Genomic DNA, 25984 nt, shown 5'->3' with positions numbered 1-25984 from the left:
CGTTCTAGTCACACTGATGGCAGAGATGACTGCTATTGTGAACTCAAGACCCTTGACACCAGTTTCATCCGATCCTGAGGACCCACAAGTGCTTGCACTCCCCACCTCTTCTTGTCGTTTTTAGTACTGTGGCCTTGCAGCTGTTTATTATTAATTTTGATATTTACTCTGCCACCTCTAATTACGTCACCTCCTGGTGCTGAGAGGAAGCAGCTTCTTGGTAACAGTCACGCTTTGCTAGGGCTGGTGAAATCGGCACCCACACTCATCTTAAAGTAGGCCAATCCAAGTATCATTGGTATGTTTGCATTATGTTTAATGCCTGCTCATTATATGCTGTGTATTTTGTTGGTATGTGCATTCTGGTTGTAGTTTGTGATTCAATACTTCTCCCTCAGCAGCCATCTATTAGGCCTCACAAGGACTGTTAATATATAATCTATTGTATTTCATCTGTATTTTACATACCCAGAATGTATTCTGATACCATTGTACTGTATGTACCTACAGTTCTACCGTCTTTTGATCATCATCATTAAACAAACTCAGAACTACAGTGTGGTGCAGCAGGACAATGACTATCTTCTTTACAATACAATAACAATATGGGACAAATGCCTGCCTACAATATTCACTCATACCCTTCCCCACTGACACCCCTAATTAACGCCCAGGCATGAGGCCAAACTACCTACTATGACTGGCTGATAGAGGAAAACCTTCAGCTTTTCAACTTCATGGGTCATAAAGCGCTTATACCTGAACACAAATAGCAACAAAATAAACCATTAACACAGATTATCAAAGTTTGGGAGGATCACAGACCCTGGGATGAGAAATTACTCCCTATATCTGTATAGCCCAAGAGCCCCCAGTTCTGTTCACTTCTGTTTAAACTACAGCAGCATCCCACTACTTGGGCCTCTTTTTCATACATCAAAACTTGGTCGAGTGAGGTAACTGTTTAGTGGGACAAGGAACAGGTTGGCAAGATGGAGCAAACGCCTTAGAGGCTCGAGATACAGCCGAATAGAAGAATTAAACTAAAAGGTATTCATGAGATGGTACCAAAATCATAGCAGTACAAAATACAAATCCAATATTTACACTGAATATACTGTGTAAAGTGAAACAAAGTGAAACTGAAACTAGGCATAGGGAGCAACTGTAGCTGGCAAGTGTCAATTGTATCCTAAAAGCATTGAATATCAAGAGGCAGAAGAATCTAGCAGCAAGAATATTTAGAAAATCAAATAGCTTACACAAAGCACACTAGCAAACATGAACATCGGAGTTCATACATTTCAGGGCAGTGTATATAGCAGATGAGAAGCAGTAATCTGGGTAGTACTTACTAGAGGGAGATCGCCACCCTTCAATCTATTTTACATGCAAAGAGGTCTAGGCATGGGAGCAGAAGTAGGTGTCGAAGCAGGTTACTTCGGGGGGGGTGTTCGCCTCTAATCTGGGAGGATAGGTGCTTATTGCTATGGCAACCCAATACATTTTATCTATTTAAAACTAAACGGTTAAGGTGATAGCATCAAGGTGCTCTACAACATGATATTTTTGAAACTAAGGAAATATTCTTTAGACTTAAACCAAGTTGCACTGCATTAGGTGACTGCAGTTGTACTACTTTCCATATTTTACCTCTAAACTTAGCATCCCAACAGAGCCACTCTAGTCAAGTAGGGGACCAGCTGGTGAAAATGTGGCTAGTTTTATCACACTATGCTGACAATTATAGTTCAGCAAGAACTTTAGTTGCACACTGAGACTGACTAGGTGGTTGGATACTTTTTCTCTATAGCCATAACCACATATTTATTTACAGTGGTTGCTATGACAACCAAGGGGGAAGGTGTGTTGGTCACAGTCTGGTTTGTTGTCCTTGAGAAAGTGCACAGTTGGTGTTCGAAACGTCTGATTTTTTTTTTAGTAAAATTTAATTTTTCACAAGTATTCCAGTTGAGTATGCTTTTCAATTAACAAATTTACCAGCACCCGGGCAAGTTGCTAAATTTCTTTAGGGAGTGCTCCTCTATGGTTTTCCAATGCTATTGAGGTAGCTCTCCCTTAGGCTGATGCCACACAAGGCGTTTTTACGCTGCGTATTTTCTAATTCTCTCGGCAGCTGAAAAACGCCCGATATCATCATCCATAGAAATAACTTGAAAAGACTCGAAGCAAACCACACAATGCAGAAATACGCTAGAAAACGCCTTAGCATGGATTTTTCAAGCGTTGGTCGAAATACGCCAGTATCTGCACAGCAAGCTATTCCTATGTATACACAAAGGCAGCTGCCAGACCTAGCGGAAATACGCTGCGTTTTTTACTATTTCGCACTATTAGCACCATGGAAACGGGATTTGCTACGTCACCAGTACTACGCTGAAAAACGCCATAGTCAGGGGCTGTGTGGCTTGTGCGGCGTTTTGAGGCTGAGAAAAAACGCAGCGTAAAAACGCCACGTGTGGCATCAGCCTAATGAAAGTCTTTCCTTCTCTCAAACTCCTTGCATTACTGGTCATGGGGGAAGGGCATTCTGCTCTCCCCCCACTGCCGTTTTAACACTTTTACTGCCAAGCATATACGTGATACGTGCTTCGCAAAAAAAGGCTTTAACTGCCAAGCACGTATCGAACTCCTGTACGCCCCCCACCCTAGGCAACGAGCTTGCCGCAATTGTCGCAGGGCCCGACTTCTAACAGCAGACACAATCGAACTCCTGTTTGCTGTTAGACCTGTCTTCTGCAGCTCCCCTGAGCTCACCCACTCACTTCCTCCCTGCAATCCCGGGACCTGCGTCACTGGAGAGGACCCTACTTCTCACTAAAAAGGTAAGTTACAGTGGAGGAAATAATTATTTGACCCCTCACTGATTTTGTAAGTTTGTCCAATGACAAAGAAATGAAAAGTCTCAGAACAGTATCATTTCAATGGTAGGTTTATTTTAACAGTGGCAGATAGCACATCAAAAGGAAAATCGAAAAAATAACTTTAAATAAAAGATAGCAACTGATTTGCATTTCATTGAGTGAAATAAGTTTTTGAACCCCTACCAACCATTAAGAGTTCTGGCTCCCACAGAGTGGTTAGACACTTCTACTCAATTAGTCAACCTCATTAAGGACACCTGTCTTAACTAGTCACCTGTATAAAAGACACCTGTCCACAGAATCAATCAATCAAGTAGACTCCAAACTCTCCAACATGGGAAAGACCAAAGAGCTGTCCAAGGATGTCAGAGACAAAATTGTAGACCTGCACAAGGCTGGAATGTGCTACAAAACCATTAGCAAGAAGCTGGGAGAGAAGGTGACAACTGTTGGTGCGATTGTTCGAAAATGGAAGGAGCACAAAATGACCATCAATCGACCTCGCTCTGGGGCTCCACGCAAGATCTCACCTCGTGGGGTGTCAATGATTCTGAGAAAGGTGAAAAAGCATCCTAGAACTACACGGGAGGAGTTAGTTAATGACCTCAAATTAGCAGGGACCACAGTCACCAAGAAAACCATTGGAAACACATTACACCGCAATGGATTAAAATCCTGCAGGGCTCGCAAGGTCCCCCTGCTCGAGAAGGCACATGTGCAGGCCCGTCTGAAGTTTGCCAATGAACACCTGAATGATTCTGTGAGTAACTGGGAGAAGGTGCTGTGGTCTGATGAGACCAAAATAGAGCTCTTTGGCATTAACTCAACTCGCTGTGTTTGGAGGAAGAAAAATGCTGCCTATGACCCCCAAAACACCGTCCCCACCGTCAAGCATGGGGGTGGAAACATTTTGCTTTGGGGGTGTTTTTCTGCTAAGGGCACAGGACAACTTATTCGCATTAACGGGAAAATGGACGGAGCCATGTATCGTGAAATCCTGAACGACAACCTCCTTCCCTCTGCCAGGAAACTGAAAATGGGTCGTGGATGGGTGTTCCAGCACGACAATGACCCAAAACATACAGCAAAGGCAACAAAGGAGTGGCTCAAGAAGAAGCACATTAAGGTCATGGAGTGGCCTAGTCAGTCTCCGGACCTTAATCCAATAGAAAGAGACAGCCTCGAAACCTTAGGGATTTAGAGATGATCTGCAAAGAGGAGTGGACCAACATTCCTCCTAAAATGTGCGCAAACTTGGTCATCAATTACAAGAAACGTTTGACCTTGCAAACAAGGGTTTTTCCACTAAGTATTAAGTCTTTTTTTGTTAGAGGGTTCAAAAACTTATTTCACTCAATGAAATGCAAATCAGTTGCTATCTTTTATTTAAAGTTATTTTTTCGATTTTCCTTTTGATGTGCTATCTGCCACTGTTAAAATAAACCTACCATTGAAATGATACTGTTCTGAGACTTTTCATTTCTTTGTCATTGGACAAACTTACAAAATCAGTGAGGGGTCAAATAATTATTTCCTCCACTGTATATATATATATATATATTCACATAGTTATGGGATCTGTTATCTGGAAACCTGTCCAGAAAGTTCCAAATTAATTAATGTTTTTTAAAAAAATTTCCTTTTTCTCTGTTATAATAAAACTGTTGCTTGTACTTGATCCCAACAAAGATAAAATCCTTATTGAAAGCAAAACCATCCTACTGGGTTTAATTCATACTTAAATTATTTTTTAGTAGACTTAAGTTATGGAGATCAAAATTACAGAAAGATCCCTTATCTGGAAAACCCCAGGTCCCAAGCATTCTGGATAATAGGTCCCATTCCTGTATAAATATATTATATAAATACTGTAGGTATATAAGTCTATATATATGTAAAGGACCAAGGAAAGTCCCCTGTGGTACAGCACTGGTCCAATTAGAAAAGTTCTCTATCCAAGTACAAATATTATGTTCAAGGACAATGTTCTTCAATTTTATCATTAACTTTCTGTGGAGTACTATTTCAAATGCTCATCTACTTGATCAAAATCCAAGTAGATTTGGGCGGGGTTTCACATATTCACAGCACTCGCACTTACTTGCATTCATACTTACTTGCACACACATACAACATGCATTTTGCAAAGTGTACACACACACAATTTTGTGGATATTTTTTTTCTTTTCGCATCTGGGTTTTTTTATTCATGAAAAAAATGTTTTATTGCCATTGCGGGTATCGTATTTGCTAACCATACTGTGCAATACCTTTTGTATGTTATTTTGGTGCTTTTATTACCATCTCTGTGAATTTTGTGCATTTATAGTTGTTTTATTGCATTTTTAGCCATTTTATTGCATTTTCAGTTATGTATAGGTGTTGTTCACTTGATTTTGTCCGTAAAACTAATTTATGAACAAACTACTATACCATAAGAAGGCTCCCAACTTATCTTAGGTTAAAACCGCCTTTTTATGTGTACAGTATAAAGGAACTTGTTGGCTACCAGTTACACAAGCTCACCAGATTAAATATAGGGCTCGGGTGCCCATGCCCCAAGCCTTGCACTAGATATGTTTACTCCATTCAATTAGCCACGCAACCTTTAAAAAGATCTTTAAAAGAGTCAAGTCACTTACCGCTCCTTATCCAGGTGCAATTGCTACCTTTATCAATTACTTTATAAATACCTTTAATCCATAGAAGTGACACAAAGAGGAAAAATGTTGCACAAAGTTTTGTAATTATATTAATTGTTTTTGTACAAAGGAAGTGACATCATTGATTATGCAGTTCCAAAATGCTTTTTAAACATGAAGCTGTCTGTTGTTTCTTATACCTATGACTATGTGTGTATACACACAAAATGCATCAGGATGTATTTATGAATAAATGTGTATAACCTTCACCGCTGCCCTGGTGTCCAACTGAGTGCGTGCCACATGGTACTTTGATCCCTTAAAACTAATTTGCCCCAGCCAAAATACTCAAACTGTAATTCTGACAGCAGAATAGATTTTAGTGGTTTTGTTTGGATTTTAGTGGTTTTGTTTGGATTTCAGTGATTTTATTGCATTTTGCATTGTTCTTTTTTACTTGTCATTGCCCATGGAAATTTTGTGTGCTATATATCAATTAGGGTGCCTCTGTACACCACATAGTTTGGTAAATCAATGCATATTGGGCATCAAACTGTTTAGTAAACCACTGACGTTCATATTTAGTGTGTTTTATTTTGATATGTTGGGAAATGTGGGATACATAATGGGGCAAAATACAAGCTTTGTGACAATTTTCAGAAATGTCATAAAAACTCTTATGTTTAGCACAGCTTTGTAGTTTGGTAGTTTGCAGTAGTAAGATGTATTTACACATTATTGTTTTGTCAGAATGTGTACTTTCGAAAAATATATTGGTTTTTTTTAGGGTCTCCATAATGTTAGGGGGTCTTATCGCACATAATACACATACTGGGTGCAAAAATAGCACCATCCAGAGCGCCAGATGTGAAAATTCATATGCATTATTTTCATCTGGGTGCCTCTGTACCCCACATTTTACAGTTTAGTAAATCTATGCATACTGGGCATCAAACTGATCAGTAGACCCCTGATGTTCATATTTGGAATTTTTTTATGTTGATATGTTACAAAATGTGGGGGGTACATAATGGAGCAAAATGCACATTTTGTGCAGATTTTCATAAATATTATAAAAAAAAAACCATTATGTTTAGCATAGTTTTGTAGCTCGGTAGTTTGCAGTAGAAAGATGTATTTACCCATTTTTGTTTTGTCAGAATATGTACTTATATGGTTTTCTAGGGTCTCTGTACTGTTAGGGGGTCTTATGGCATATAATACACATACTGGGTGCAGAAATTGCACCAGCCAGAGACTCAGATGCGAACATTCATAAGCACTAGTTGTATTTGGGTGCCTCTGTACATCATATAGTTTGGTAAATCTATGCATACTGGGCATCAAACTGTTCAGCGGACCCCTGGCATTCATATTTAGTGTGTTTTATGTTGATATGTTATGAAATGTGCAGTACATAATGGGGAACTGAAAAGCACGTATGTGACAAGTGTTTGGCAATTAAAGCCTTTTTCTGTGTCACTTTGTGATACAGAAATAACTTTTATGTTCAGCAATTAACTACAAGATTCTATAAATCAAACAATGCAGTGCAATGGTTTATATTTACACTGTCTCACTTCAGTGATGTGTAATGGCATCACTTTACATGTCTTTAAAGAAATGTAACACAACATTTTTACATTCAATATATCCTTTCTACATACTTTTATTAGCAAATATAGCATAGAAAGATTGCAATAGTATATGTGGTTTTTTTAAAAAAATTACTTTACCATTGATTTATTGAGCTGAGGCAGCACATCTCTCCCAAGTCTCGCAGCCTGCTTCCGTTCTGCTCCCCCTCCACCCCCCTCCCTTTCCCGTGCAGGCTCAGGCAGCGGCTCCTTGTAACAGACACGCAGACCCAGCGAAAGAGGTGAAAAGGTCCGTCATCTATGCCTCTCCTTACCCTCTCTGTGCCAGATCAGTAGAAGCTTATAAATCACTTTAAAAAGGACTCCGAAGAATGCACTAAATCAACTTCCGGATTAAACCGGAAGTCTACCCCATCGCCGTATCGCCTTTTAAGCTTGGTCCAGTAAGTCAGCGGCAATGCAATTTATTAAAAAACTATTTACAATATTGCATTTTTTTAATGTTACATAGCTTAATAAAAGTATTTAGAATTGATATCTTTAAAGTGAAAATTTTGTGTTACTCTTCCTTTAATTCACCTCAGTTTGTGTCTAGCACATTTTTTAACAAACTGTTTTATTATGGTATGTGCAGCTCCATTTCCTATAGCATATGTTTTAACTATTTTGGTATAATTTGGTTACGTGGTAAGAGGGAATTTAATTTAACTACACTTCTCTATTTTGTTCTCCTTACATTTTCCAGAGCTGATTTTTATAGTATTTCATTTTTGTTTGAAGATGAAACTTCTAAGAATATCAGCTTTGGGTTCTTTATATATGTATTATATTTTCATTTGAATAATAGTACAACTCATCTTCTTTTCAGTATGACGTATGAAATTATCCTTATCGCTAGCAGAGTATCATGAACACTTTAAAGCCTTGTTTCTGAACTTAGCATCCCCAGATGTTTTTAAACTACAATTTTCAGTATTCTTTAAAAATATAATGAAAGGGATGGATGATAATGAAGGGAGCTACAGTTCATCAAGATCTGTGAAACCAAGGTTAACAAACTGGGCTTCACAAAATATTACTGGAAAAGTGAAAGGTAAGCATGACACCATAAATGTGACTAGGGCTGGTTCAATTTTATGTGACATCCTACCTGCTGATCCAAAAAATCAAGGTGCCTCTGTAACTGCAGATCTAACATCTCATCCTGTGTGAAGGGCAGACAACAGTGGGAAGTAAACACAGGGTTAAAAGGCCAAGCCTGGAGACCTCTGTTTTGAGCTTACCTGTCCTTATAAATATTTCATACATAGTGACAGTGGTAAAGAACTGTGGTAAAGAACTGTGGGTGGTCATGCACTAATTTAAGGCTACTGTCAACTGAACAATAACAGTTAAGGAAAGGTTACATAATCATGCAGTCTACAGAATTTACATATTATTCATTGTCATAAACATGTCATTTAAAGACATAGAAACAAATCACACAAACACAAAGAATCAAATAAGTCATGTCAAAGAAAGAAATTAAATGAGCGATATCTGGGTATTTCTGTTGCAGCTTCGGATCTTCACACTCCAAATTAACATTTTAACAGCAGATTAAAGGTTATTTTAAAACTCAGACTTGACTTGATCTAAGGACATTAAGCTATTAAATGTAACACTGTGTGATTGATACATGTAAAACATGTAAGTATCTTTTTTTTTTTTTAAGTTTTACTGCAATCACATTTTCAATTTTCAAATAACATTGAGAGGAAACAAGTAAAGACACTAAAAGAGGTAAAATTGCCAAAATTGTTGATTTGACTTAAAACACTGCAACCAATATTTGGTTGTGAGAGTACATACATAATACCAGGGTGGCATAATTTTGTGAGCAGTTGTTACTAGCTGAACTATACACCTCATATTTTTTATGCATAAGAGCTGTTTTTCTTTTTTCTTAAATATTTTACTATATACAAACTGTACAATATTCAACAATTGGATCCCTATGCGCTTCTTCCCTAGATATTGTTAATCTGCTTATAAAAACAAATCAACACCACCAGAGGCCAGTGCCACATCAGGCGAATTCTCAGGCAGTGGATTAATAGAACAGGAATCCACCCCTACACTCCTAACTGCTTTCCCATGTGCTAGCACCCAGAGTTACTGCGTCAGGCCTGGTACAGGTACACAGAGAGGATTTCAGCCAAAATCATACCAAAATCCGCTGTGTGTAACTGCACCCAGACCGCTGCAGTGGCTCAGAGTGCAAGTACATCAGAAATCATTTAGGAGCATAAGGGAGGATTCTTGGCCTGCCTTTATCCACAGGCCAAGAATCCACATAGTGTGGCATTAGCCTAATATCATATGACTTATATATACAAGACATAAGTCTTCTTCACCAAAGCTGCCCCTTGGTATGTAGTAGCAGAAATGAATGGGATCAACTTGCCGCACACACATGGAAAAATCCTCTGTGAATTCATGTCTGCTGTTACACACAGGACGGTATCAGCATTTTATCAAAAATGCATTCTGTGAGATTAGCTCTACTCACTGCAAACAAAGCAGCAAATGTGCATCTGTTTAGTAAGTGACCTGTTCAGATACAAAGACTATCTTAAAGGAATACTGTCATGGGAAAAAAAGTTTTTTTCAAAATGCCTCAGTTTCCCCAGCAGCCGATTAGCAGAACAATGGGAAGGCAGCAAGACAGCAGCTCCCACTAGATATCAGAATAGCACCCAATAGTCTGGCTTGGGACTCCTCCAGTTACATGGGAGTAGGAGAAACAATAGATGATCTGAAAACAGTTCTAATATGTAGCGTTGGCTCTTTCTGGAAGCTTGAATCAGGCACAATGCACTGAGATGGCTGCCTACTCACCAATATTACAACTAAAAAAAATAAATTTGTTGGTCCAAGAATAAATTCTTAAATTGTAATTGTGGTGAATTTTTTGCTATGTAAACAGTGTCATTTAGAAATAAAATGTACACCATAAAAATCATGACAGTATCTCCCTTTAAAGAAAGTATCAGCACCAATCTAATCACTAGACACAGAGGTAAAGTATTTATACAGAATACACAAAAAAAGCTCACATTTCAGCTTTTCGGAAATTACACCAAACGTTATAAGATGACTTTAGCACAACATTCATTCCAAATTGCACATAGAATTATTATTCCCTGTGATTTTATTTTAAAGCACTTAAAATAATATTATTTAATGTGTAATTTTTTTACGTTCAGACTTAATAAATGTTCTTAAAATAAAATAACTGAACAATGCTGTTTGAGTATTAGTATATTTAAATGAGAACAAAATCCTAAAAATGAATATGGCTAGAAATGCCATATAGGAAGCTCCCCATCTTGGGTTTTTCTAGAAATGTCAGCACACACATTGTGCTCTAGGCAGCAGTTGAGAAGCTAAGCTAAGGTAATGCCACAAATTATCAAGCAGAAAATTGGGTTTATCTGTCATTTAATCTTATGCTACAGGGCTCATTATTAAATTCTCATGTTATTTTCACTGGTTTCAGAGCTTGGTCCCTAAGCTTAAGTAATTGAAACCAGACAACAACAGGTCCTCTGCACTCACCCATTATCGATATTTATATAACATTAAGACATGTGCAGTATATCAGCAGAGAAAAAGATGGAGAACTGCTGGGGATATATTTGGAAGCACAGATCTTCACTACAGGCCTGTCGATTGCCTTGGACTAGTACGTAAAATATAATGTACAACATGTTTGGCCTACTTTTTGGATTCAGTGCCACCTAATAAAAATGTTTCTACACCTATTTAGTGATATGTTTGCATAATGTTTGCATAATATTGCCAACCCTCTATGTGGACGATGACAGCCAAAATAGGGGAACTGGGTGATACATTTGCTAATGATGCTGGGGTGCAAGCCAACAAAACACCCCAAAAAGAGACAAACATAGTAACACAAGCTAAATTAACTTAAAACGTACGAAAACTGAAATGGCTGCACTGAAACAACACTACCAAATGGATATTAATAAGCAAGGGTGCTCATATACAAGAAGCTGCTTTTGTAAGTATGGTGTACAGTAGGCCAGTACAACTAAATACATTCGATATTTTAATGGCAACGTGGCAACCATCACTCCCTGTGCAACAGTACTTACCATTTTATCATGAAGAGGGGGGGATGCAGGGTAGCTGTATGAATACACTCCAGCTTGATGAGGATGCCTGTCTCCTATGTAACCATACTGATGAAGAAAAAAAAATGATTGTTACACTATAATGTCGAGTTACAAAAGGTGTATTTACAGACTTTTAGGCTGTACACACCACCAAATAATAGTGAAGAAGATCTGTAATATCTAAAAATGTTTTTTAAATATGACCGTTAAGAATAAATTTATACACATAGGAGCTGCAGCACCAGTCTTCGTTTACAATTATCAGCACAGGACATTTGTTTTTTTCATTGTCTGGATATGTGATATCTGGATATCTGAATGTAAATACAGAAAGCACACAAAATATTTACAATTAAAAAAAACAACAACAACTCACTTTTGGGGAACTGACTGAACGTCTCATGGTATATGCTGCTGGGTCTCCAAAAATATCTTCCCGTGTTACGCCATCAAACCTGGCACTGGGGGAACGGACAGGAGAGTAAACCCTTGGGCGTGTGTAGTTGTAGGTTCCTTGACTATTAGAACGGGGTACTGAGCGTGAGCGAGGCTGTAATGACAGATGTCTAAGAGATTCACATGCAGCATCTGTTTCTTGGTAATACAGTTGTGGACAGGGAACCCACATCTCAGTCTGACGTCCATAGCTCCCAGCTTCATTCCAGTCCCGTGGGTAATAAGGAACTAGTTTATGGTGGATCTGCCTTTTGTCTTCTGCACCCCACTGCGGAACTCCCCTGTCAAAAATAGGCATTGAGCAGATACTGTCTGGCCGTGATCCTGCAGGTGAGCTGTAATATTGGTAGCCATCAAGATACTGAGAAGGGCATTGGGAGTAACATTCAGGTATTCTGCGAGATTCTGAGAAGAACCTGCTGGGGCTGCATGGATGAAGAATAAAAAGCTATCCATAGTGAAACAAATTCTTAAAGATATAAGAGATATAGCACAAGCATACACCTTCTTTCATCACACAAACATTATCATTTTCACAGTGATAATATATCATATCACATTTCCAATCTTTCTCATGCACACACTGTCTACTTACCTTTGTATCTCCTCAGTAGGACCTGCTGCCCTCCTTAAGTTAACCCACTGCTGTAGTTGTGACATAGAGTTTTGCCTCTGTGCTACCTTTTCTGGGTGAGTTCGGGGTAGGTTACCACGCCTCTGGCCCTCTGAGAAGGCAGTGCTTGCTGGTCGGCCAGGAGAGGGGGGGAAACCCCATCCATTGGGCTGTGGTGGTTGTTCCCCTTCAGGAAAGTGCCTGGGTGGCTGCAGGTCAGGGGGTCTATCTGGAGGAACCCCCCTCCCATTAACTTTGGTCAGAAACTCCTGCTTGCATTCTGACCTATTCTCAAATTTTTCAGAACCTCTCCCATCTCCCTCCCCACGACTTCTGGTCTCAGGTTCACGATCTTTTGTTGATGGTATGTTCTCACTGTCCTGTTTTTCCATCCTGCAGATAGCATGGTATGATGGGAGTCATTTCTAAATCGATAATTTACATTTTATGATTTACAGAAAAAAATATTTGTAGAAAAATCTTTGTACCTTACAATTACCATGCTTGCTCTTTAAGAGTTGAAAGTCATAGGGTCTTATACATTAAACATCAGTATTTTTTAACAAGCAGTAACAATGGCCAATTTACCAAGCTCTTTTCTGTACTAGAACAATTTGTTCAAGTATGAAAGTATTTAGTAATAATGTGATAAAACTGGAGCTGCTGGAAAGGAGATAATGAAAGTGTAAAGAAATGCATTTTATAGCCATCCAAACAGGCCAGTATACATTATACTGCAGAGTTTAGTAAACTGTATTAACCACACACAAACATGTATATGGTGCAGGAGATGGTTTACGTAAATGATATCACCCCGCCCCCCCCAAAAAAATAAAATCAGTGCAGATGGGCTATGGGCACTTTGTCTATGAACAGTATGCAATGCAATTAGCTATTGCATTAAAGGAGAAGGAAAGGCAAAGTCACTTGTGGGTGCCAAAATGTTAGGCACCCCCTAGTGACTTGAATCGCACACCTTTTCGCCAGGGCTAGTGCCCCTATTCAGAGAGAACAGCACTAGCCCGGGGTACCTGCAGCGCTTTCTCCTTCCGTCTTCACGAGCGCACGCATGCGCAGTAGAGTGAAAAGCCAAACTTTAACAGAGAAGTCGGCTTTTCACTCTACTGCACATGTGCCTATCATGTAGTCGAGGCGAAACGAAGCCGGAAGGAGGAAGCGCATCGCTACAGGTACCCCGGGCTGGTGCTATTTTCTCCTAACAGGGGCACCAGCCCGGGGTACAAGGTAAGCGATTAAAGTCACTAGGGGGTGCCTAACATTTTAGCACCCCAAGTGACTTAGCCTTTCCTTCTCCTTTAAGTATTATTTTGCATTTTGGGTCAGGTGGCAGTGCTACCACAAAGTAGCAGGTCGCTACTTTGCAATTTTAGCTGCTATCTGGTTACATTTAAACTAGCAACTTGGCCGTGGTTTAAATGAGAGACTGGAAAATGAATACAAGATAGTCTTAATATTAAAATAAGTTATTAAAAGTAACAATAACAGTAATACAGGGGTATGGGAGATAGCTCTCAGTACAAGTGAGGGAATACAGGGTTATGGGAGATAGCTCTTAGTACTAGTTGATCCAGGGACTGGTCCGATTGCCATCTTGGAGTCAGGAAGGAATTTTTTCCCCTCTGCGGCAAATTAGAGAGGCTTCAGATGGGGTTTTTTTGCCTTCCTCTGGATCAACTAGTAGTTAGGCAGGTTATATATAGGCATTATGGTTGAACTTGATGGACATATGTCTTTTTTCAACCCAACTTACTATGTTACTATGTAGTAACACTGGTGTGCTGATTTTAAAGTGATAGAAGAGAACATGGGCTGCACTAAAGGGAGTGAAGCAAGAAGTATAAAAAATTAATTTGTAGTGGTAAGGAGAGAACAAAAGGGTAAGAGTTGAAGAATGTAAAACAACAGCAAAGAACAGTACTGAACAGTAAGTACAAGGAAATAATAAGGGGAGGAGCAAGCAAAAGAACAAACAAGAAATAAAATTATGAAGAGCAAAAGGAATGCTAGAGGGATGAAACAGAAAGAATGATAGCACAGAATGATAACACTGGGGAGAGGAAAAGAGAACAGGAAACAAAAAAAAGGAGAAGAAACCAGGAGGGTAAAGTACAAAAAATACCAAAAAATCACACAAGAAAATTAATTTAGACCTTTAAGAGGGAGATAAAAGGAGAAGAGCAGAAGTAACAAAAAGTTGAAAGGTATCTTAACACATTAGGATCATAAGGCCCAATAAACATTTGTAATATGATTTTCCGCTATAATTATATACTATATACAGCATCTAAAGTTTTGGCATTCTAATAGTCAGGAACATCTTAGCCGCATAAGAAGATATTTTGTGGATTTTAGCATAATTACATTTCCTATTTGAGATATTCATCTCCAATGTGAGATAAAAAATATGCTTAGTAGTGCTTTTGCTAAAAGTCATTTGGTTACTGCAGTCATTTGCATAAGTTTTAATGACCTATCAGGAACCAATTAATCTTGAACTGTATATACCTTCATTTGAAGGTATAAAAACAGCTTGTGAAAAAGTTATTTAATTTGATTTTAACAATACTTTCACAGAAGTGAAATATCTTTATCCTTAGGTTTTATAAACCTCACTAAGGCTGAAGAATAGTTTGTGAAGTACTTTAAAAAACTATGCATCACTGACCTAGGAGTGGCCAGGTTTTGAACCTGTGATGCTTCCCCCATCACGCATATCCACGACTCCTGCTCCTCTCTGTTTTCTGCACTAAAGAAATAAGTTCGAATCCCAGCATGCTCTGCCTGCCGAGAGATAGGGGCTGTGTTATTGAGAGAGACGCCCCCTATACAGCATACTGTCACCTAAAGGAACAAGATACAGAAATGTTATAAAGTGATTGAGTAATGCACATCTAAAAATAAACAAGGCAACTAGTGTATAATATACTTAACATATAGGATTTGTTTGTTTGTTTGTTTTTTTTAACAATTCTTTTATTAAGCATTTCAAAGCATTACACATAGTTGTGTTACAAGCGTTGTTAGGATTGCAATTTACAGTGTTTAGTTACATGTAATAAAACAAAGTAATAGTATTATACATGCCATGTTTAACATTGAAAATAAAAAAAACAAAAAATAAAATTTATAACCAAATTAACCTTGATGGTGTCTAATTCCTTACTATTTCTATATGGTGTCTTTATTTAGAGGGAGGTACCATTCAGTGTATGTTTAGTGTCGTTCTGTTTGGTTATATCATATAGGGGTTTAGTCTACTGCTGGGTCTACATCTAACCAGGGTTCCCATACTTTATAAAATTTGTCTGGACAACCTCTTCTCATATAGGTGAGTTTATAAAGTGGAATGGACTTTTCTATTAACTGTTCCCAGGAGTGAATAGATGGAGCTCCGCTGGATTTCCAGTGGATTGCAATTGATTTTTTTGCGTACATATATAGTATTGACAATAATGTTCTTTGTGCCCTTCTTGGTGATATTTCTTCTACTTGGTTGAGTAGTGTAATTTTGGGATCCATTGGAAGTATTATGCCTGTTTTTTCTTTTATCAACTGTATTACCTTTCCCCAGAAACGTTTGATTTTAGGGCATTCCCAGGTCATATGGATAAAACTTGCGGGGCATATTGGCATCTAGGGCAGTTCTGGGATAATTTGGGATTCAAATTGTGTAGCCTCTGTGGGGTAAGATAGGTTCTGTGTAGGTAGTTTAATTGAGTCATCTTGTCTTTACTGCTAATGACCCCTTTGAAGGCAGAGTCTAAAGTGTCCATCCATTGTTCTGTTGTAAACTGGGGGATGTCATTCTGCCATTTCGTGTACAGCCTATTCAGAAATGTGCTACCAACTTGCAATAATTGTGCATAGAAGCTCGATAGTGGTTTCTTAAGGATTTCCACATGCGTTCTTATTTCTGTTTGTCTTGGGGTTGTATCAATTGGCATACGGCCGAATTGGGCCTCCCCAGCATGCCTTAGTTGTAGGTATCTAAAGAGCATCTTGTTAGAAAGCGAGAATTTTTGTTTAAGTTGTTGATAGGTAAGTATTGTACCATTTTCCATGATATCTGCCAGATATTTTATATTGTATTGTGCCCATAATTGTGGGTCTGGGATTGATCTGAAGTGTTTTAGGTGAGGATTGTGCCATAGTGGCATATATGTGGAGTAATGTTGTTGGGGCTTGGGGTAAAAACTATTTGCGGTTTGCCATGCTCTCACAGTTGCTTTCATTAGCGGAGAAGCTTTTTTTGTATATTTAGTGCCTCTATATAAGAGGTTTTTTAGTTCTTCCAGTGAGCCTATTACTTGGGCTTTCAGGATGGTTGCGGCATTGGTTAGGGTGGGTACTGTCCAGTTTCTGGCTGTTGTAAGTTGCGCTGCAAGATAGTATAAAAATAGGTTTGGAGCCGCTAGTCCTCCTTTATTTGTAGGGAGTTGCAGGGTTGTGAGGGCTATTCTCGGGGGTGTAGGACAGTTGGGGCTTGTCTAAAGATGTAGGTCAGTTTGGGGAGAATTACCATCTTAAACAGGTTTATACGACCTATTAGTGACAGGGGTAGATTTGCCCATTGTTCAATTTTTTTTCTATTAGTTTAAGAACTGGGTGTATGTTGAGTTCTTCGAATTTATTTAGGTTGGTGTGTATCCAAATTCCCAGGTATTTAAAGGACTCTACCCATTGTAGACCTTTAGTCTGAGTGGGAGCATCTGGTGGTCGAGGGTCTATTGAGAAGAGCACTGATTTTTCCCAGTTGATTTTTAGGCCAGAGTAATTAGTATGGGAATTGATTACCTGCAGTACCATTTCTAGTGCATGTTCTGAGTTAGGTAAATAAATGAGGGTGTCATCTGCGTACATCGAGATGATTTCTTTGTTGGAGCCCAGTTTCAGACCTTCTATGTTGTTTTGGGCTTTTATGCGACAGGCCATGGGTTCCATTGCAAGTGCGAATAGAAGTGGGGAGAGGGGGCATCCCTGTCTGGTGCCCCTACTTACTACTTATAGTGAGGGGTGTGGATAACTTAGTATTAGTTCTTACTTTGGCTACTGGGAGGTGGTATAGCACTTTTACCCAGTTGATGTATGTAGGATGTATTCCGTTTCATTGTGGCCCATAAGTATTCCCATTCCACTGAATCGAAAGCCTTCATGTTGTCTAAGGAGGCTACCAGTCTACTACCTGGGTTGTCATGGTTTGTCAAAATGTTTGTAAATAGCCTTCTTATGTTGATGTCTGTTGTGCGCCCGGGCATAAAGCCTGTTTGGTCTGGGGAAATTACCTTGGAAAGATTTTGAGCAATTCTGGTGGCTAGTATCTTTGCTAGGATTTTAGCGTCTGCATTGATAAGCGAGATTGGCCTATAGGAGGAGCAATGTAGGGGGTCCTTGCCTGGTTTTAGAATTAAGATAATAAGGGTCTCCTTCATTGAGTTAGGTAGGGGAGGCTCCTATGGGGAGTTTCTACTTCAGCTAGCGTTATTTCTGTAGCTAGATATTGGGGGGTTTGTGTGTCTAGTTTAGGAATATCTATGTCTCTTAAGAAGCCTTGTATCTCTGCAGGTGAAACTTGCAATGTGGAAGTATATAGATCTGAGTAAAATTCTGTAAACCTTTTATTTATTTCCTCTGGGGAGGAAGTTATTTCCCCATTAGACAGCTTAATCGCCGGGATAAGCATGGTAGCAGAGTTGTCTTTGGAGAGGAGTGCTAATAGTTTGCCATTTTTGTCTCCATGGTCAAAGACTCCTGCTTTTTGGTATAGCATGTGTTTCTTTGTGAGCTCTAATTGGGCTAGGTTGAGGTCTCTTTGGCTTTCTGTCCATGCTTGCTGGGTTTGTGTGTCTGGGTGTGCTGTGTAGGCTGCTTCTGTTTCATGTACCTTTTGGGATTTCATTGTTATTTCAGTTCTTAGGTTACTTTCCAGTGCTTTAATATTAAAAATAAAGACCCCTCTAATGTATGCTTTGAAAGCATCCCAAGTGACCTCTGGAGGTACTTCATCTTTATTTGTTTCGAGAAATGTTTCTATGCTGTTGTGGATAGTTTTGTTTAGTTGGGTATGGGATGCCCAGTAAGGGCTGAGTCTCCATATCCGATCTGCTGGGGTTGGGGAAATAAGTATAGTGGTTACTATGGGAGAGTGGTCTGATATGCCTCTGGGAAGTATCTCAACCTTTTGTATTCATTTCATCACAGCCCAAAGCTAAGGCAATTCTAGACATATTATTGGAGCCAGGTGAATAACAAGTGTATTGCTTGACTCCTGGGTTACGTACTCTCCAGAGGTCTATTAATTGGAAACCAGAAAACCATTTGTTGAATGCTGGTGTATTAACCCTGGGGGGGGGGGTTTAGTTTATCTATTTTTGCATCTATCACGGCATTAAAGTCTCCCATTAGCAGTATTGGCGCCATTGGGAGGGTTAAAGTTTTGTTCATCACTTCTCTTAAGGGTTCTTCGGCAAATGGGTGTGGGATATATAAATTTACTATAGTAATCTTTTTCCCCTGTATTGTACCATGTAATATAATATATTTGCCGTTTCTGTCAGAGATAAGTGTCTCTGTCACGAATGGACAGGTTTTGCATATTAGTATGGAAACACCTCTAGAGTAGCTTGAATACAAGGAGTGGTAAGTCGAACCTATCCATGGCCTTTTTAGTGCTAAAATGTTGCTTCCTATTAAATGCGTTTCCTGTAGCATCACGGTGAGGGCAGTGAGGTTATAGAATGCCCTTCCTAGTGATGTGGTAATGGCAGATTCTGTTAATGCCTTTAAGAGGGGCCTGGATGAGTTCTTGATCAATCAGAATATCCAAGGCTATTGTGATACTAATATCTACAGTTAGTACTAGTGGTTGTATTTATAGTTTATGTATGTGAGTGTATAGCTTGGTAGGTGTGGGTTAGGTGTGCTGGGTTTACTTGGATGGGTTGAACTTGATGGACACAGGTCTTTTTTCAACCCTATGTAACTATGTAACTATTATAATTTGTGGATTGTTTCTATGAATAAAGTCTAGGGGATTTGTTCGTTTTTATTACTAAATTACATAGTGTATGGTGCACCTTGAGTATGCAGAGCAGTTTTGGGCTCCAGTCCTAAAGATGGATATTATTGAGCTGGAGAGAGTGCAGAGATGTGCAATTAAACTGGTAAAGGGGATGGTAGATTTAAGCTATGAGGTTAGACTGTCAAGGTTGGGGTTGTTTTCTCTGGAAAAGAGGCGCTTGCAAGGGGACATGATAAGACTGTATAAATACATTAGAGGGGATTATAGGCAGATAGGGGGTGTTCATTTCCCTTAAAAATGATCAACATACCAGAGGCCACCCCTTTAGATTAGAGGAACAGTGTTTCAATTTGAAGCAGCGTTGGTGGTTTTTCAGTGAGGGCAGTGAGATTGTGGAATGCCCTTCCTAGTGATGTTGTAATGGCAGATTCTGTTAATGCCTTTAAGAGGGGCCTGGACAAGACCTTGAACAAGCATAGTATCCAAGGCTATTGTGATACTAATATCTACAGTTAGTATTAATGTTTGTATATATCGTTTATGTATGTGATAGTATAGATTGGTAAGTATAGGTTGTGTGTGCTGAGTTTACTTGGAAGGGTTGAACTTGATGGTCTTTTTTCAACCCTATGTGACTATCTATGGCACATTCATTCTACTATTTAAAATACCTTTCTTGAACCAATAAATGTATTATTTTTAGTTGTTATATTGGTGTGTAGGTAGCCATCGTAGATCATTGTACCTGATCCTTTCAAGAAGGACCAACACCACACGACAGAACTGCTTTCAGATGAGCTATGGTTCCTCCTTCTTAATGTAACTGTCTTGATTTGTCTAGGCTTGGATGGGCCGGGGTTGGATTTTTACTATTGCATGCTAGTCACATATCTACCACTAGGTGGGCCATGGGATGTGATTTTTGAGTCACATAGCTGAGGTCACATGGAAAACTAAGAATATGTCTAGCCCTAAGTCAAATTTTTAAAATTAAAAAAAAAAATGTGCTTGCTCTTTTCAAAAACAGATTCTGCTGGAAGAGCACAATTAACTGATGCATTTTGTAAAAAAAAAAAACAAAAACATGTTTTCCTGTGACACTTTAAATTTTGTGGAAATAATGTTATCCCGTTGCATGTATGGCCACCATTAGAACTGTTTGAACAGTCTATTAAAAGATTCAATAGAATACTAAAGGAGAACCTCCCCCCCCCCTCCAGAATCATTCAACAGTCATTTTCATTCTTGCACGAGAAGCAGTTCTACAGAATAAATGCAAATAATGTACAACCGCAAAAAGGAATACAGTTGGGCAACACTGATTTTTGTAAAAACTGGCGAGTACCAAGTGTTCGGGTCTAAATGACCAAACTGGAATCTGCCCAATAATTCGATCAGTGCTTCTGCTTATTTTACCTGAATGTTTCAGTGTGGCTAGCTCCATCATAAGGGTAGTTCACCTTAAAATGATCATTTATTAGAATATAGCCAGGACTATTCAACAACACCATTGTAGACTAGAAAGGGAAGTTTGAGAACAAAATTCATGTTGGTTTGAAAAACGAAATCTGATTGGCTTTTGTTGGCTCCACCCAGTTTTTCTAACCTTGGACCACAGTTATATAGTAAAAACCACTGTGCAAAGTTTTGGGCCCTGGTTTTAACAGTGTCTGAATGACAGCAAATTAAATTTCCCCAATAACTAACTCTACAAAGTTTAGGGATCCTAGGATTAATAGTTAAAGAACAGCAGCAGTTTAAATTTAAATTAATAAAAGTCAACAAGTGAATTGTAAATGGTGGTTGTGCAACCTTTTTCTAACCTTGAGTCGAAGTCACCCAGTGACAAACTGCAAAATTTGGGCACCCTGGAATAAATAGTGTAATGTGACAGCATTTTGATTTTAAACCAATGAAATTCAATGGATGAAAATCTTCCAACCTACTTTTCCTATTTTTGAACTACAGTCCCCCAGTGACAAACTATGCAAAGTTTGGGGACTCAAGCATAAAAATTGTGGGACTGACAGCATTTTACATGATTACATGATTATGTGATTTAAGTTTGGTGAGTGTAGCCTCAAAGCTGTAAGATTGGCAGCAGTTTAAATTTCACCATTTAAGTCAATTGTGAAATTTGGTTGGCTGTTGTTGGCTCCTCCCACTTTGGGTCATCCAACAAATGTCGCTGTTTTGTTCAGGGTAACCCCATGAATATGTTATTCAAGTTTTTGGAGTGTAGCTTCAAAGCTGTAGCAGCAGTTTGAAAATCTTCCCTGTCAAAGTCAATGAAAAAATTGGGGTGTTTGAAGTGGCTTCACAAAAACACAGAGTGCAGGATTGCTTAGAAAAGCACAAGCAACCTGCTCCGCAATAGGGCAAACAAGTGTGGAGAGTCTGGGTGTTGTACCCCTAAAACTATAGGAGGAGTAGCGTTTAGAAAATGGGGGGGCAGTAAGAATAAGAAGAACTAGAAAGGGAAGTTTGAGAACAAACTTCATGTTGGGTTGAAAAACGTGAAGTCACTGAATGAAATCTGATCTGTTGTTGGCTCTGCCCACTTTTTCTAATCTTGGACCACAGTTATATAGTAAAACCACTGTGCAAAGTTTGGGGACCCTGGTTTTAATAGTGTCTGAATGGCAGCAATTTAAATTTCCCCACTGAAAGTCAAGTTACATCTGACTGGTGGCCCCACCCACTTTTTCTAACCTAGAACTGCAGTTACCCAGCGACTAACTCTGCAAAGTTTAGGGGCCCTAGGATTAATAGTTACAGAACGGCAGCAGTTTAAATTTAAACCAATAAAAGTCAATAGATACATTTTGATTGGTGGTTGGTGGGTGTGCCGACTTTTTCTAACCTTGAGTTAAAGTCACCCAGTGACAAACAGTGGGCACCCTGGCATAAATAGTGTGAGTATGACAGCATTCTAAATTTAAACCAATAAAATTCAATGGATGGAATCTATTTTTGAACTGCAGTCCCACGGTGACCAACTGTGTAAAGTTTGGGGATTTAGGCATAAAAATTGTGAGACTGACAGCATTTTACACTTCACCATTGCAAAACTATAAGTTCCATGCAGGATGCTGCCGCTTTGCAGAGCAATTTGACAAAATTGGAAAACTGGGCAGCAAACTGGAAAATGAGGTTCAATGTTGACAAGTGCAAAGTTATGCACTTTGGTAGAAATAATATAAACGCGAACTATCTACTGAATGGTAGTGTGTTGGGGGCATCCTTAATGGAGAAGGATCTAGGGGTTTTTGTAGATCACAAGTTGTCTAATTCCAGGCAGTGTCATTCTGTGGCTACTACAGCAAATAAAGTGCTGTCTTGTATAAAAAAAGGGTATTGACTCAAGGGATGAGAACATATTTTTGCCTCTTTATAGGTCCCTGGTAATGCCTCACCTTGAGTATGCAGTGCAGTTTTTGGCTCCAGTCCTTAAGAAGGATATTAATGAGCTGGAGAGAGTGCAGAGACGTGCAACTAAACTGGTAAAGGGGATGGAAGATTTAAGCTATGAGGTTAGACTGTCGAGGTTGGGGTTGTTTTCTCTGGAAAAGAGGCGCTTGCGAGGGGACATGATTACTCTGTACAAGTACATTAGAGGGGATTATAGGCAGTTGGGGGATGTTCTTTTTTCCCATAAAAACAATCAGCGCACCAGAGGTCACCCCTATAGATTAGAGGAACAGAGCTTCCATTTGAAGCAGCGTAGGTGGTTTTTCACGGTGAGGGCAGTGAGGCTGTGGAATGCCCTTCCTAGTGATGTGGTAATGGCAGACTCTGTTAATGCCTTTAAGAGGGGCCTGGATGAGTTTTTGAACAAGCAGAATATCCAAGGCTATTGTGATACTAATATCTACAGTTAGTATTACTGGTTGTATATATAGTTTATGTATGTGAGTGTATAGATTGGTTAGTTTAGGTTGTGTGCTGGGTTTACTCGGATGGGTTGAACTTGATGGACAATGGTCTTTTTTCAATCCTATGTAACTATGTAACCATTGAAAGTAAATAGGTGAAATGTGATTGGCTGTTGGTGCCTCCTCCCACTTTTTTCTAACTTTGAATGGCAAATACCCAGTGAGTAACTCTGGAAAGTATAACAACTCTGGAAAGTTTAAGTATCTGGAATTAATACTTAAATAATGGCATCAGTTAAATATAAACCAATGAAATTTAATGGGTGGAAATGGGTTGGCTGTTGGTGGCTCTGCCCACTTGTTCTAACCCTGAATATGTAGTCAGCCAGTGACTGACTTGGGAGAAGTTTGGGAACCCTAACATAAATAGTGTGAGAAAGGCAGCATTTTAAATTTAAACCAAAAAAATTAAATAGGTGAAGTCTGATTGGCTGTTGGTGGCTCCACCCACTTTAAAAAAAATGCAGTCCCCTAGTGGCCCTGGTGTTAATACTGTGAGAATGGCATCAGGTTGAATTTCCCCGTTGAAAACCAATAGTTAAAATCTGATTGGCTGCTAGTGGCTCCACCCACATTTTCTAACTCTGAACCGCAGTTACCTGGTGACTAGCTCTGCAAAGTTTGGAGACCTTAGTATTAATATTTAAAGGATGGCAGCAGTTTAAATTTAAACATATGAAGTCTATAAGTGAAATATGATTGGTTGTTGTTGGCCCCACTCCCTTTTCTAAACTTGGAACATAGTCACCCAGTGACAAACTGTGCAAAGTTTGGGGACCCTGACATTAATCATGTGAGAATGGCAACAGTTAAAATTTCCCCACTGAAAACAATGAAAGATATGTGATTGGCTTTTGCGGCCCCGCCCACTTTTTCTAACCTTGAGTACGAAGTCACCCAGTGACTGACTGAAAGTTTGGGAACCCTGACACATAACCAGTAAAATTCAATAGGTGAAATCTGATTGGCTATTGGTGGCTCCACCCACTTTTCAAAATTAATACTGCAGTCCCCTAGTGACCAACTGTGAAAAGTTTGGGGGCCCTGGTGTTAATACTGTGAGAAAGGCAGCAGGTTGAATTTCCCCATTAAAAGTCAATAGGTGAAATCTGATTGGCTGTTGGTGGCTCCGCCCACTTTTCAAAACTAAAACTGCAGTCCCCTAGTGACCAACTGTGAAAAGTTTGGGGACCCTGGGGTTAGTACTGTGAGAATGGCAGCAGGTTGAATTTCCCCATTGAAACTCAATAGGTAAACCCTGATTGGCTGTTGGTGGCCCCGCCCACTTTTTCTTACCTGGTGCCTAACTCTGCAAATTTTGGGAACCCCGGTGTTATTACTGTGAGAATGGCAGCCGGTTGAATTTCTGCCAAATCAATAGGTAAAATCTAATTGGCTGTTCACAGCTCCGCCCACTTTTGGGCATCCAACAATCATCATATTTTGATTCAGGCTGAGCCCATGACTGTGTGATTCAAGTTTGGGGAGTGAAGCCTCAAAGCTGTAAGATTGGCAGCAGTTTCAATTTCCCTATTAAAGTCAATGGGTAAAAATTGATTGGCTGTTGTTGGCCCCTCCCACTTTGGGGTCATCCAACAAATGTCTCTGTTTCATTTGGGGTGGCACCATGACTATGTGATTCAAGTTTGGGGAGTGTAGCCTCAAAGCTGTAAGATTGGCAGCAGTTTCAATTTCCCTATTAAAGTCAATGGGTAAAATTTGATTGGCTGTTGTTGGCCCCTCCCACTTTGGGGTCATCCAACAAATGTCGCTGTTTCATTTGGGGTGACCCCATGATCATGTGATTAATGTTTGGGGGGTGTAGCTTCAAAGCTGTAAGTGCGGCAGCAGTTTGAAAATCTTCCCTGTTAAAGTCAATGGAAAAATTGCAATCGCTTAGAAAACCACAAGCAACCTGCTCCACTATAGGGCGAAGAAGTGTGGGGAGTTTGGGTATTGTACCCCTAAAACTGTAGGAGGAGTAGCGTTTAGAAAATGGGGGGCGCTAAGAAGAAGAAGCGGAAGAATAAGCTAAAGTCGAAGAACAGTATGTTGGGGTTTTCAACCCAACATAACTAGAAAGGGAAGTTTGAGAACAAACTTCAGATTTCATTCAGTGACTTCACGTTTTTCAAACTTACGTGATCTGTTGGCTCCACCCACTTTTTGTAACCTTGGACCACAGTTACTGTATATAATAAAAACCACTGTGCAAAGTTTGGGGATCCTGGTTTTAACCCTTTAAGTGCCAGCATTTCGGTTCCCCTCAGTGCCAGACGTTTTGTAAACATTCTGTGCTCTCTCATTTTAGGGACATTTCAGGAGAACCTGAGATTTCCAAATCTGCCTGAGTTTTTGTGCATTTCCACTTCTGGAACAATATTTAGAGTTCGAAATACAAAAAAAACAGAAAAAAAGAAAAATGTATATTTTTCATGATATAGATATACCAGAAACATTTTTTATTTTATGGAAAAAATTCAACTGATTTGGAAAGCCTTGTGTCTCCCAAACATGCCAATACCTGATATGTATCATTTTATGGAGATTTCTGACTTCTATAGATCAAAAACTCCCAGCAATTCTGCATTACAGCAGAATGTGGCAAATGTTAGATTCCAAAGAAAAAATCCTG

The 25984-nt window shown here is 39.3% G+C and overlaps 1 protein-coding gene across 22 annotated transcripts in view; it reads right to left on the bottom strand.

The window, feature by feature from the left end:
- plekha6 (pleckstrin homology domain containing A6) overlaps window positions 1-25984 on the bottom strand; it is a 312036-nt gene that overhangs the window by 209189 nt on the left and 76863 nt on the right. For 14 of the 22 annotated variants that reach the window (XM_018091023.2, XM_012955648.3, XM_012955680.3 and 11 more), the window contains 5 exons: window positions 15062-15237; window positions 12358-12768; window positions 11683-12187; window positions 11286-11372; window positions 8276-8329 (listed from right to left, as the gene is read on the bottom strand). In XM_018091023.2, the coding sequence (XP_017946512.1) occupies window positions 8276-8329; window positions 11286-11372; window positions 11683-12187; window positions 12358-12768; window positions 15062-15237 (1233 nt within the window). 22 annotated transcript variants of the gene reach the window in all.

This window comes from Xenopus tropicalis, chromosome 2, assembly GCF_000004195.4.
Source record: "Xenopus tropicalis strain Nigerian chromosome 2, UCB_Xtro_10.0, whole genome shotgun sequence".
Lineage (NCBI taxonomy): Eukaryota > Metazoa > Chordata > Amphibia > Anura > Pipidae > Xenopus > Xenopus tropicalis.
This window is presented reverse-complemented; position numbering and strand designations above follow the sequence as displayed.